Here is a 13313-nt window from a genome sequence, read left to right as displayed (position 1 = left end):
ACTGGTAAATCAGTTTGCTCTCTGAGGCAATTGCTTCACTACGTCTTATGACAGAGATAGCCCTGAAGAGTAGCTTCTAGTGGTTTCTGTAGTGAAATTGGAAATACACACAGAAAGATAAGTATAAGTATGTAAAGTATTGCACTTGGGCAAAAAAATGAGAGGCACAAATACAAGATGGGTGACACCTGGCTTGAGAGCAGTACATGTGAAAAGGATCTAGGAGTCTTGGTTGACCACAAACTTGACATGAGCCAACAGTGTGACGCGGCAGCTAAAAAAGCCAATGCAATTCTGGGCTGCATCAATAGGAGTATAGCATCTAGATCAAGGGAAGTAATAGTGCCACTGTATTCTGCTCTGGTCAGACCTCACCTGGAGTACTGTATCCAGTTCTGGGCACCACAGTTCAAGAAGGACACTGACAAACTGGAACGTGTCCAGAGGAGGGCAACCAAAATGGTCAAAGGCCTGGAAACGATGCCTTATGAGGAACGGCTAAGGGAGCTGGGCATGTTTAGCTTGGAGAAGAGGAGGTTAAGGGGTGATATGATAGCCATGTTCAAATATATAAAAGGATGTCACATAGCGGAGGGAGAAAGGTTGTTTTCTGCTGCTCCAGAGAAGCGGACACGGAGCAATGGTTCCAAACTACAAGAAAAAAGATTCCACCTAAACATTAGGAAGAACTTCCTGACAGTAAGAGCTGTTCGACAGTGGAATTTGCTGCCAAGGAGTGTGGTGGAGTCTCCTTCTTTGGAGGTCTTTAAGCAGAGGCTTGACAACCATATGTCAGGAGTGCTCTGATGGTGTTTCCTGCTTGGCAGGGGGTTGGACTCGATGGCCCTTGTGGTCTCTTCCAACTCTATGATTCTATGATTCTATGATAAAGCTACACTTGAAGTACTGCTAGTATTGGTATTTCTACCTTAAAGAAGTAAGGAGTTTGGGCTGATGACGTAACCTTTCAGTCTGGCAAGGTTGTTGTGGGACAAATTGTTGTTGCCTGTGGCATAAATGAACGTGGAGAATTTGCCGTAAAGAAAGCCAAAGAGTCTACAGAATGGAGACCAACCCCGAGAGGATTAGAAGGAGAGAATGACTCGTCTCCATTCTGTCAAATGAAGGGATTACTCTAGGCAAGTAAATTTCTCTCAGGTAGAGCAGACAAATAGTATTAAACCATTCTTAACCAAACAAAAGGTACTGAATGGTGCTTAAAGGTCACAGAACAAGTCGAACTTATTTTTCATGTCTCCAGTCATGGGTCTTACCTGTGCTTCCAGCTACTGAAAGGGGAGAAAATATGAACAAAGACTAATGACAGGTGCCATTTCTTATTCAAATAAATATCTGGTGGAGCCTGAGGAATGCAGAGTTTAAACAGGCTCAGACTAAACAAAACACAAAAGTTGTCTGCCACCCTCTCTTCTGCAGGTGTCTCAGATTTATTAAAAAGGAAAATACATTGGACCACAGGATGCCCTGTAACAAGGCTGCATTTCTGACTGCATTTAGCAAGGCTGCATTTAGCAATGCCTCCATGTGCAGATCAAGAGCCCCAAAGTCTAGTGAGAGAGGCTTCTCTACTAGCTCAGAATCAAGGCATTTTATTTCAGACACGTTCGTGATCCTCTGAAATAATACTAAAGCCCATCGAGGCTGCGCATTGTACCTTCAGTTTTCCTGGAGTTGGTGTCACAAAGTGACCCAGAGCATGAGCTATAAGCTGATCAGCCACAAACTCACAAGCTGGCCTTATGCTCTCTGCCTCCGCTTTGCTCTGAAATGTGGGGACAACACCACTAGGCCTCCTTTGCAGGATTGTCAACAGGATTAATTAAATAATGTGCCTGAAGTGCTCTGCAAATTTGAAGTGTGCTATCCATCACATCACAAGGGACGCGGGTGGCGCTGCGGGTAAAAGCTTCAGCGCCTAGGGCTTGCCGATCGAAAGGTCGGCGGTTCGAATCCCCGCGGCGGGGTGCGCTCCCGTTGCTCGGTCCCAGCGCCTGCCAACCTAGCAGTTCGAAAGCACCCCCGGGTGCAAGTAGATAAATAGGTACCGCTGTATAGCGGGAAGGTAAACGGCGTTTCCGTGTGCTGAGCTGGTGCTGGCTCGCCAGATGCAGCTTCGTCATGCTGGCCACGTGACCCGGAAGTGTCTCCGGACAGCTCTGGCCCCCGGCCTCTTAAGTGAGATGGGCGCACAACCCTAGAGTCTGTCAAAACTGGCCCGTGCAGGCAGGGGTACCTTTACCTTTTTATCCATCACATCTGAACTGGGCTAATGGCTACTAAGAGATGGACTGTTGATAGGTCCCCTTCGTTATATTTAAGCAGGCTCAAAGCACTTTCTTTTAATCACAGGCCAAGTACTCTGAATTATAACATTATGAACCCTTCAACTCCAATCCTGAATCTTCCAGTGGAGATCGTGTGGACACACAAGACCTTAGATCCAGCTCCATGCCTTCTGTTGCAAGGCTACTGAGACTGCAAGTTCCCTGGGGCATAGAATCATATTTTGTCACTATTACACTGCAATGTAACGGGACGCGGGTGGCACTGTGGGTTAAACCACAGAGCAGAAGGTCAGCGGTTCAAATCCCCACAACGGGGTGAGCTCCCATTGCTCGGTCCCAGCTCCTGCCAACTTAGCAGTTGAAAAGCATGTCAAAGTGCAAGTAGATAAATAGGTACCGCTCCGGCGGGAAGGTAAACGGCGTTTCTGTGCGCTGTTCTGGTTCGCCAGAAGCGGCTTAGTCATGCTGGCCACATAACCCGGAAGCTGTACGCCGGCTCCCTCGGCCAGTAAAGTGAGATGAGCGCCGCAACCCCAGAGTCGGTCACGACTGGACCCAATGGTCAGGGGTCCCTTTATCTTTACCTTTTACATTGCAATGTGATGGGACACTAAATAAAAAGAAAGCTACCATTAAAGAACATGTTAGTGTAAGCCAGTGTTAGAAACAGAGAAATGAAAGCAATGAGCCAAATGGCACTTTAAACCTAGGCGCAACAATGGAATACAAAGCTGAAAAGGAATGAACTGCAGCTAAACTATTATGTTCATTTTTCACATGGTCTAGTTCTTCCCCTGCCCACCCCCCTGATATTCTTAAGAGGGTTTTTTCTCCAGTCTTCAGAGAGTAGGAAATGGGGAGGCAGAAAAAGGTCCTCCTTTCCTTCCACTCTGCAGTTTTAATCTGAAATTTTAGGCGCAGTACTGCGCCCAGAGCTCAGAAACCGCTTGCGCTAATGAAATTCCCTGTCGTAAAATGCACCTAGAAGTTTCAAACACTGGTGTAAGCGTAGAGTCATGCATAGTCATCCTTCCCACGCTGTATTTCAAACTGGTAGGAACACAAATGTGTCATGATTTAAGTTGTGGAAGATATTATTGACTAAACCCATTGAAATGAATAACTATGACAAATTTAGAGCCTTTAATTTCAGTGGGTCTATTCCGAGTAAAAATTACTTTGCTACAACTCTTAGTCATAAGCCCCTTCTCCTTGGTCAAGGATGTAAGGAATTCAAGGGCAGGCTTGTAAATAGCTACTTGCCTGCTGTGGTAAATAAGAATCCTCTCCAGGTGACTGGACAAGAAAGTTCAAGTCAGAAGACTGGGATCTTTTATTCATTTTTAATCTGTTTATATACCACAGATGACTAACACACATAGGTATTGATAGGTGGGCTAGAAAAAGGCTTGTGGGCAAGCAAGTTTGGACAACTTTTTGGAAAACAATGTACATTTGTTTCTTGTATGGCAACCAGTCCCTTTTGCCTGTGGAAAAATGTTCTAGTAAGACAAAGGCCATAATTAGCACAAATAAGTTCTTTTGTATGAAACTGCCACATAGCAGGCACTATGGTTTTTTGAACTATACATGTGGAGAGACAGACTTGAACAACGGATACATATTTTGTGTATGAGTATCCAGTGTTTTTAAATAAGAAACCTGACATCTGATTTTCACAGATTAGTCATTAGGAGAGTCACTGTTAGCAATTAGTAGAATCTATGCTGACAAATCACAGGTGACATGACTTGTGATAGTTTCTCCCTTGAAATAAGACCACACAAATTTATTCATAACCCTGTAATAATTTACATTACACATGATATTTCTCGGCTACTTTAGACGGTTACGGGTGGGAGGCAGGGAATCAGAATTTAATACCTTGCATGTGTGACTCAGAATTCCTAGCTTCTGGTACGGCCATACTTGGGTTTCCAAGGAGCAGTTTATTATTAGAGTTTGCCCTCTAGCGGATTTGATGCTCATGCAAAGATTTTTGACCGTAACCCAAGCTGAAATGCCAGTGGAAGGCACTAATCGCGGCAAAGCATCTGGACTGTTGTAGATGCTTCCAACTCTCCCCAAACACGTCTGAATCACCAGCAGAAAAAGTTGCACCAGCTCAATGAAGTGGTTCACCTTTCCTTTGCTGATACAGCAGTGCTGCTTCCCATGATATTTAGGCTATGTTTTAACCCAGGACACCACACAGTTACTTCACATGCAGGCAGAAAAGGTCTTAGGTACATAGCATGTCAGTCCCACCCATGCTATTTCTTGGCTTCAAATGCTATCAGAATGTCTTATAAAGATAATATGGCATCAGTGACATAGCTAAAAGGATTATGTAAAAATGTTTTAAAAGAAAAGGGTGAAAAGACCAGAGTAATATTATGTCAAATTCAAACAAAATGATACAAGGGATTAAGTTATAAAGAACATGTAAAAATGGATTTAAAAAGAAAGGAAAAACCGGAGACATAATAGGTTGAAATGTATAATATTGAATAAGATTTGAAAGAGGGTAAGGAATTGCTGAACTTGATTGTGTAAAGGGGAATACAGAAAAGGGAGATGCGAGGAAGTTTTTTTTGTGTGTCTTGTTTTTTTCCTTACTTTTCCTTATGTTTTTTATTGTACTTTTTTGTTCTGTTGGATTGTGCTGTTTTTTATTGTCTTTCTCTTTTTTGTTCGATTGTGATGCTTGCTTTATTATACAAAATCTTAATAAATATCTTTAAAAACAAAACAAAACAAATGCTATCAGAATGGACTGGATGGAGTGAAAGCAACAAGCACAGATCTCCTGTAGCGTCTGACCCATAGGATTCTATTTTTTTAAAAAAATTATATTTTATTTGGATTTTTCAAACATAAATGCAAAAATAAAAAAAACAGTGTAACATATATCATAACATCTTTTCATAACATCTTTGGACTCCCTCGCGCCTCCCGCTCCCATTTACATCATTGCCAATTCTTGCCAGCAATTTATCATCTTGTTTACACTCTTATGTCAAATTCATTTAAATATAATCTATAAGTTCTCCAAAAGGTTTATAGTTTTTTTCTCAAATTTACTTATCATCTTAATTCTCACTAATTTAGTGGTGCACAATTATTTATGATCTAGCATCCTTTCTTAGCATTCAACCAAATTACAGTATTTTTTAAAATAAATCTTGAATTTCTTCCAATCTTCTTCAACCCTCTCCTCTCCCAGGTCTCGGATTCTGCCAGTCATCTCGGCTAGTTCCATATAGTCCATCAGCTGCATCTGCCACTCTTCCAGTGTGGGTAGTTCTTGAGTCTTCCAGTTCTTAGCGATGAGTATCCTTGCTGCCGTTGTTGCATACATGAAAAATGTTCGGTCCTTCTTTAACACCTTCTGGCCGACAATGCCCAGAAGGAAGGCTCTGGTTTCTTAGGGAAGGTATACTTAAATACCTTTTTCAGCTCATTATATATCATTTCCCAGAAAGCCTTCACTCTAGGGCAGGTCCACCAGAGGTGAAAGAATGTTCCTTCAGCTTCTTTACACTTCCAACATTTATTATCAGACAAATGGTATATCTTTGCAAGTTTAACTGGGGTCATGTACCATCTATATATCATTTTCATTACATTTTCCTTCAAAGCATTACATGCAGTGAAGTTCAACCCAGTGGTCCACAACCTTTCCCAGTCCTCGAACATAATATTATACCCAATGTCCTGTGCCCATTTTATCATAGCTGATTTAACCATTTCGTCTTGTGTATTCCATTTTAACAGCAGGTTATACGACCCACAGGATTCTAGGCATCCAAGCTACATCCTTCCTGCTTGATACCTACTTTTCTACGGTCAATGAATGTTTTGGATTTAAGAGCACAGGAAACTGCTTTCATCGAATCATAGAACTGAAGGGTTGAAAGGGACCATGAGGGTCATCTATGATGGAAGAATCTTTCGTCCAACGTGGGGCTTGAACCCACAGCCCTGAGATTCATAGTTTTGTGCTCTGTCAACTGAGCTATCGCAGCACAGTCCATCCCACCCCAATACTATCTGCCATGACTGACACTGCCTCTCTGAGGTCTCAGGCAGAGGTCTTTCCTATCACCTGCTACCTGAACCTTTTCTGTATGTGTATAGCAACTTGAACCAGGATTTCTAAATCCTGATCCCTCAGATATGGTCAGCTTCTCAGGAAAGTTATGAGTTCCAGGCATATGAAACCATTTAGCAATTTCTACGCAATTCTGCTTACTTAAGTATTTTGCAAGCATGCCTAATGGTGCATTTGCACTGCATGAAAAGGTAAAATTATGCAACAACAAGTTTCTGTGATCTGGTTTTTTTCCTATTGAAGCCTGCTTATCCTTGCGTGCAGGGCTGTCATAATTCATTTATACCTAGCCAATATCATACACTAATTACCCCAGGGCCATACATAAATAGTTGACTCACTTTGCTCTGGGCAAAAAAGCAAAAGCTCAGATATAAATGCAAGATGAGATTAGCTTGTAAAGTATGTTCACATTCAACACCGCATGAGACCGTGCAAACTTCCCAAAAGGTGCACAAAAGCAATGTAATTACGTTTTGTGGTTGTTGTTTTTTGTGGTTTAAACTATGGGATTAATAGATTGTGTAAGACTCACACAACTCGGTCTTTGATCCATCAATTCTGCCAACTATGGTCCTCCATGGAGGCCCATAGTAAACTTCTTGGATTGCAAAAGCGGTGTGTACCTATCCATTCTGAAGGAAATCAGCCCTGAGTGCTCACTGGAAGGACAGATCCTGAAGCTGAGGCTCCAAAACTTTGGCTGCCTCATGAGAAGAGAAGACTCCCTGGAAAAGACCCTGATGTTGGGAAAGATGGAGGGCACAAGGAGAAGGGGACGACAGAGGACGAGATGGTTGGACAGTGTTCTTGAAGCTACCAACAGGAGTTTGACCAAATTGTGTGAGGCAGTGGAAGACAGGAGTGCCTGGCGTGCTCTGGTCCATGGGGTCATGAAGAGTCGGACACAACTAAACGACTAAACAACAACAGCAACATCAGATACTTGGAAAGCCACAATACATAGGAACATAGGAAGCTGCCTGATACAAAATCAAACCACTGGTGCATTTGGGTCAGTAGTTGTCTAGGGTTTTCAGACAGGAATCTTCCCAAGGCATACAAGGAGATGCTGAGGATGAAGCCTGGGACTTTCTGCATGCAAACCAATGCACTCTAGCACTACATTTTAGCCTTTTGCACTATACAGGGATGATGGGCTGCTTTTGGTTTTGTTCTGTAGACTTGCCTTAAGCGGTCATTTACTCAGCTCAGTCTTTCATCTATTATATTACTGCATAAAGGTAAAGGTAAAGGACCGCTTTAAGTTAAGTCCAGTAGCAAACAACTCTGGGGTTGCGGCACTCATCTCACTTTACTGGCCAAGGGAGCCGACGTACAGCTTCCGGGTCATGTGGCCAGCATGACTAAGCCGCTTCTGGTGAAACCAGAGCAGCACACGGAAACACTGTTTACCTTCCCGCCGGAGCGGTATCTATTTATCTGCTTGCAGTTTGACGTGCTTTTGAACTGCTAGATTGGCAGGAGCTGGGACTGAGCAATGGGAGCTCACCCCATCGCAGGGTTCACACTGCCGACCTTCTGATTGTCAAGCCCTAGGCTCTGTGGTTTAGACCACAGCGCCACCTGAACAATAACCCAAACAATAGCAATATAGAATCATTATTGTGCTCCCCACTTACTGGTGCCTTAATGAGGGTGGTTCTCTCCCCCCCTCAAACTAGCACTTTTGTTTAGGGATACTGAGGTCAAAAGACATTTTGTACCGAAAACACATTTACCCCAAGTGTTGCAAAACATCTGTTTAGGTATGAGCAGCCTGACATCCAAGCACATTTCCTTGGAACTAATTCCCACTGATTTTAACAGAACAGCTTATTTTCCAGTTAATTGGGTTTAGGATTGCCGCCTGCGAGTAAAATTTACAAGCTCAGGTGATTAAAACAATCAGAGACACCCTGTGATTTTTTACTTTTTTTCCAGGAGGGGCTTTCCAGCGAGCTCTTCCGTACGATGGGTTTAATTAAGGCAAAGTTGTGCTGCGAACGCTGCAGTGTGTTCCAACCGCTAAACGCAAAAGCCCATGGCAAATGCATATATTAAACCCCACACAAAATTACACTCCTCCAAAGGCAGTCTGGATTGCAGTACTTAACATCAGTCAGCATCTGGCTCCAAAGGAGAATAGAAGTTATGAAAAGGGTTTGGTTCCTGCGCTCTGATGTGCAACCGTTAGAAGCCACAGGGCTAACCACCACTTACTTCATGTCCCCCCCCCCCCGTGTGGCCACCAGGAGTTCATAACCTCTCTGGTTTTGCAAGTTGGGTGTGGCAAACCACCAGGGAGAGATGCTGAGAGCATGCACCCCTTCTTGGCCCCGTGCCTTCTACCCTCGGTTTCCAAGGTCTGTTCCAAGTGGCCTTGGGGTTCCTGGGAAGCCTTGTTGTGGGTGATCAGGGGCAACCTTTGCTGAAAGGCAGCTTACCCACCACTTACCAACTCTCCCCTGAGTGTGCAGCCACAGGGCAATGCCGGGTGTGGTCTGAAGGTTCACTCTCAGTTCAGGCGCGGCTACCCTGAAGCCCAAGAGGCTGTGACCTGCCTGAACAAAGAGGGTGGCCTAGAATGCTCCACAGGAACCTCTGCAACACACTGGGCAGGGGTCTGTGGCAGAGGAACAGGGGCTCCTCCTCAGCAGGCAAGAGAACGCTTTTGGGATGCCTGAGGCCAAAAATGGGAAAGGCGAAGTGTTGGTTAAAGAGGCATTCAGAACAAAGGACACAAGCGTCCGGAAGAGGCACGTTTATGAGCATTTGCTTGCTGAAGTTTGGCTTGCACACACCAGCTCCCTTCAGATGGTACTTAAGTGAAGGGGGCTATGGGTTCAAATGGAAGCATCCCTGCCTCCAATATTCATGTGTTGAGCATTGGTGTCAAGGTCAGGCCAAGCAGCATGCCCCTGCTTCTCTTTCATTGATCAGACTCCCTTTGCATAAGGGGCTTCTATTCCGACAGTAACTTTAATCAGTTGGAATCCTGATACTTTTTTTCCCCTTTCCCCTACCCAGCTCCATACATATTCTCCTCTTGTATTGCTCAGATGGAAGTTCAGGACTTTTATCCAGGTCCTCTGAAGATGGCGAGACAAAACATTTGCTTCGTTATAGGTAAGGTAAAGGGACCCCTGACCATTAGGTCCAGTCATGACCGACTCTGGGGTTGCGGCGCTCATCTCGCTTTATTGGCTGAGGGAGCCGGCGTACAGCTTCTGGGTCATGTGGCCAGCATGACTAAGCCGCTTCTGGCGAACCAGAGCAGCGCACGGAAACGACGTTTACCTTCCCGCCGGAGCGGTACCTATTTATCTACTTGCACTTTGACGTGCTTTCGAACTGCTAGGTTGGCAGTTCTAGGTTGGCAGTTCTATCGTTATAGGTAGCGATGGATTAATTTGACAGTTCCCGTTGGTTCTTTTTCCAGTTCTCCCTATTTCCACATCAGTTTTCAATTTTTAAAGAAAGGAAAAGTTGTACACATTTTCCTTAACATAATGCATTTTTGTACATTATTTATATAATAATAATAATAATTTATTATTTATACCCCGCCCATCTGGCTGAGTTTCCCCAGCCACTCTGGGTGACTCCCAATCGAGTGTTAAAAACAATACAGCATTAAATATTAAAAACTTCCCTAAACAGGGCTGCCTTCAGATGTCTTTTAAAAATAAGATAGCTGCTTATTTTCACCAATACAAGCATATTTGTGTGCATTTCGCCCTAATATAAGCCTTTTATTTTGTATGTTTTTCATTGTGGTTGGAGAACTACATTGCAAAACTTGAACTTTGAGAACTAAAAATTTTGAAGGATGGCCTCATTTCAGATCACATACCAGTTTAGGAAATGTGAATCAGGGAGGTTCACATTAAAATAAAAACTGAATTAATTCCTCCCCCATTCACAGTTACACCCTAACTTCTCTTCCCCTAATGATCTGAAGCAGGCTTCCTCAGCCTCGGCCCTCCAGATGTTTTTGGCCTACAACTCCCATGATCCCTAGCTAGCAGAACCAGTGGTCAGGAATGATGGGAACTGTAGTCTCAAAACATCTGGAGGGCCTAGGGCAAAGTTTGACCTTAACTGAGAAAGAACAGGAACAACAGAGGTGTGCCCACATGGAAGGAAAACCTCTGATTCTAAAATCACATGATGCTGGGAAGCTTAATAACCCCCAAGGCTATATGTTGAAAATAATTACTGTTTATTACACAGTGGTGAAAGCTCATTCATGTTTACTGTGCACTTTCATCATGTCAAAAATAGAACGTGCCCGCTGAGAGACACTGCTGCTCACACTGTCCATACAGCGAAAACCTTTGGCAAAACCCTTACCTGTGTGCGTCCTTCGGTGAGCCTTCAGGTGGGAGCTTTTTGTGTACACCTTGTTGCACCCTTCAAAATCACATCTGTGGATGCGACGCTTTCTAGAGTCAGGCGATTCGGACCTTCTCTGGCGCCTTGTGCTCTCAATACTAAACGGCGAAATTGAACTGCAAGGCAAAAGGAAAAAAAGCAGCAGGTTAATGACCATCTGTGCCCTTTGCTGCAAATAATGGCAGAATGCAAGAGCTTTCGTTCTTTAATTGAAAATCACAGGAATTATCTCTAAAATGTTGATAGTTAAAGACTGGTTTCAAAACACAACCTTTTTTTCCTTACCATATCTCTGTTCATAAAGTTCAACGAGATAGGACACTTATTTTTGTGTAGCTAGAAACTCCCTTTTCCCACAGAAGCCTTGCACAACATGTGACCCATGGAATCAAGCTTAGTGTACCAGCCATCCCTAACCTGTTTCTGCTATCTACCTGGGACAGCAAAAATGGGTAGGAGGGTATCACATTGTCTGGTGAACTGAGTTCGGCTCAACAGATCACAAGTTGTGCAGGCCTGCTCTGGAGGCTTCTCACAAGATAAACCAATGCATGAATTTCTTTCCCCCCCTTCAAGCAACACCATATATTAAAATCTGGGTGAACATTTAATAGCCAAGATGGATGGCTAATATAAACCCAGTAGTTAAGCTCAAATACTCAGGCCATTCGATTTTGAGAAAAGATGGGTAAGAAAACAATTAGCTGTAGGGTTTCCGGAGATCCAATATTTTATGAGTGAAAGCGACGTAAGATATAAAGGAAAACAAGGGGGAACAGCCAACTCCTTAAAAGGAAATAATATCTAATACTACATGCCTGTTCATGAAAAAATCTTGTTCATGCCTAGTCATGTAAGATTCAAACAAGAACTATTTCACTAATTCTAAGACACTTCTTTCTCTTCTCCCTTAGTTAAGGGATTAGTAAGCGGTTGATTCATGCAAATAACAAATGAATTTTGTCGAAATGACAAATCGGATTATACTAAAGCTAGAAGCAGATCAGTCTTCATGTGCTCCTTCCATGCAAACACGAATTCAGGGACTGAGAACCTGTTGCCTTCTGGACTAGCTGAAATAATGCTTTAATTGAAACTGCTTTTAAAATGTCATTAATTGTTTTGGGTTGTTTTGTTTCTGAATTGTGAATGTGTTTGCCACCCCAGGTTTCTTCAGGCGGAAGGATCAAATGTAAATAATAAGGTAAAAGGTAAAGGACGCCTGAATGGTTAAGTCTAGTCAAAGGTGACTATGGGGTGTGGCGCTCATCTCGCTTTCAGGACGAGGGAGCCGGCGTTTTTCCACAGATAGCTTTCCAGCTCATGTGGCCAGCATGACTAAACCGCTTCTGGTGCAATGGGACGAGTGCCTGAGCGTACAGAAATGGTGGTTACCTTCCCACCGCAGTGGTACCTAGTTATCTACTTGCACTGGCGTGCTAGGTTGGCAGGAGCTGGGACAGAGCAACGGGAGCTCAGCCCATTGCGTGGATTTGAACCGCTGACCTTCTGATCGGCAAGCCCAAGAGGCTCAGTGGTTTAGACCACAGCGCCACCCGTTCCCTCCATAATAATAAAGAAAGAACTCTAATAAATCCCAGCCAGCGTGGTCAGTGGACACAGATAATGTGAACTGTAGTCCTACAAAATCTGGCGGGCCACAAGCCTTTCCCATCTCTGCACCAGAAGCACGAAAAAGGGGACAGGATTGTGCCCGATGACCCTGTGCAATGTTGCTGACTCCACCCGCAAACATCTACCCACAAAGCGGTAGGCTTCCTCGCAGTTGGAAACACCAAGGGTTCTCTTTGCACATATCCTGTTCATGGGGGGGGGGGGGGAGCCAGTGGGTGGGATATGGTGATGTCATGGCACTGAGGGTACCCTAGCTGTTGCTCCACTTCACTGGTGGCTATTTTTCAATCACAGCTGTCAGTTCACTGTTCACCACCTTGAATTTCTTAAGAAAAATAGGTAGCGTAAAAGTTTCAAAAAAGACAAATGAGTTCCTAAATGGCAGTGGGTTTTCATTTGCTTGGAACTAAGGGAAAAAATGAGGAAGAGGAGGAGAGAAGCGAGTCCTGTTGGTTTCAGCAGAAGCCATGCGATTTCCCAATATTTCCAGCCTTATTCTAATCAAATTTGTCAGTTTGATCAATTCATTTGTTCCTTGCATGAGTTAAAGAGTTACTAACCTTGGGGAATGCTTTCTGTTTATGAGTGATTTCTCCCCTTGGCAACTTTAGATAGCGTTACTGCATATGATATCTGGTAATTCGCTTTATAGTTATTACCTTTCCCTTTTTTTGCAGTGCTATCACATGCAGCTACTACGCGATCACTGTGTTACACCCCGTTTCTCCTGTCCTTTTCAGTGTAGCTAATGATAAATGCCATTCATATAATATTGCTGAAAGGGGACACACAATCTAGCCGGGAAGCAGCAGCCTAACAGGAAGCAGCAGCCCAGGGTTGGCCTTCCTTTCCCACAGTGG

General features: G+C 43.8%; 1 protein-coding gene across 3 annotated transcripts in view; it reads right to left on the bottom strand.

The window, feature by feature from the left end:
- The window catches only part of KLF12 (KLF transcription factor 12), a 235268-nt gene that overhangs the window by 24894 nt on the left and 197061 nt on the right, over window positions 1-13313 (bottom strand). For all 3 annotated transcript variants that reach the window (XM_081858262.1, XM_081858264.1, XM_081858263.1), the window contains one exon: window positions 10777-10934. In XM_081858262.1, coding sequence (XP_081714388.1) covers window positions 10777-10934 — 158 coding nt within the window. The remainder of the gene's footprint in view (window positions 1-10776; window positions 10935-13313) is intronic.

This window comes from Podarcis erhardii, assembly GCF_964252035.2.
Source record: "Podarcis erhardii genome assembly, chromosome: 4".
Lineage (NCBI taxonomy): Eukaryota > Metazoa > Chordata > Lepidosauria > Squamata > Lacertidae > Podarcis > Podarcis erhardii.
Note: the sequence above shows the minus strand (reverse complement) of the source record. Positions and strands in the feature narration are given on the sequence as shown.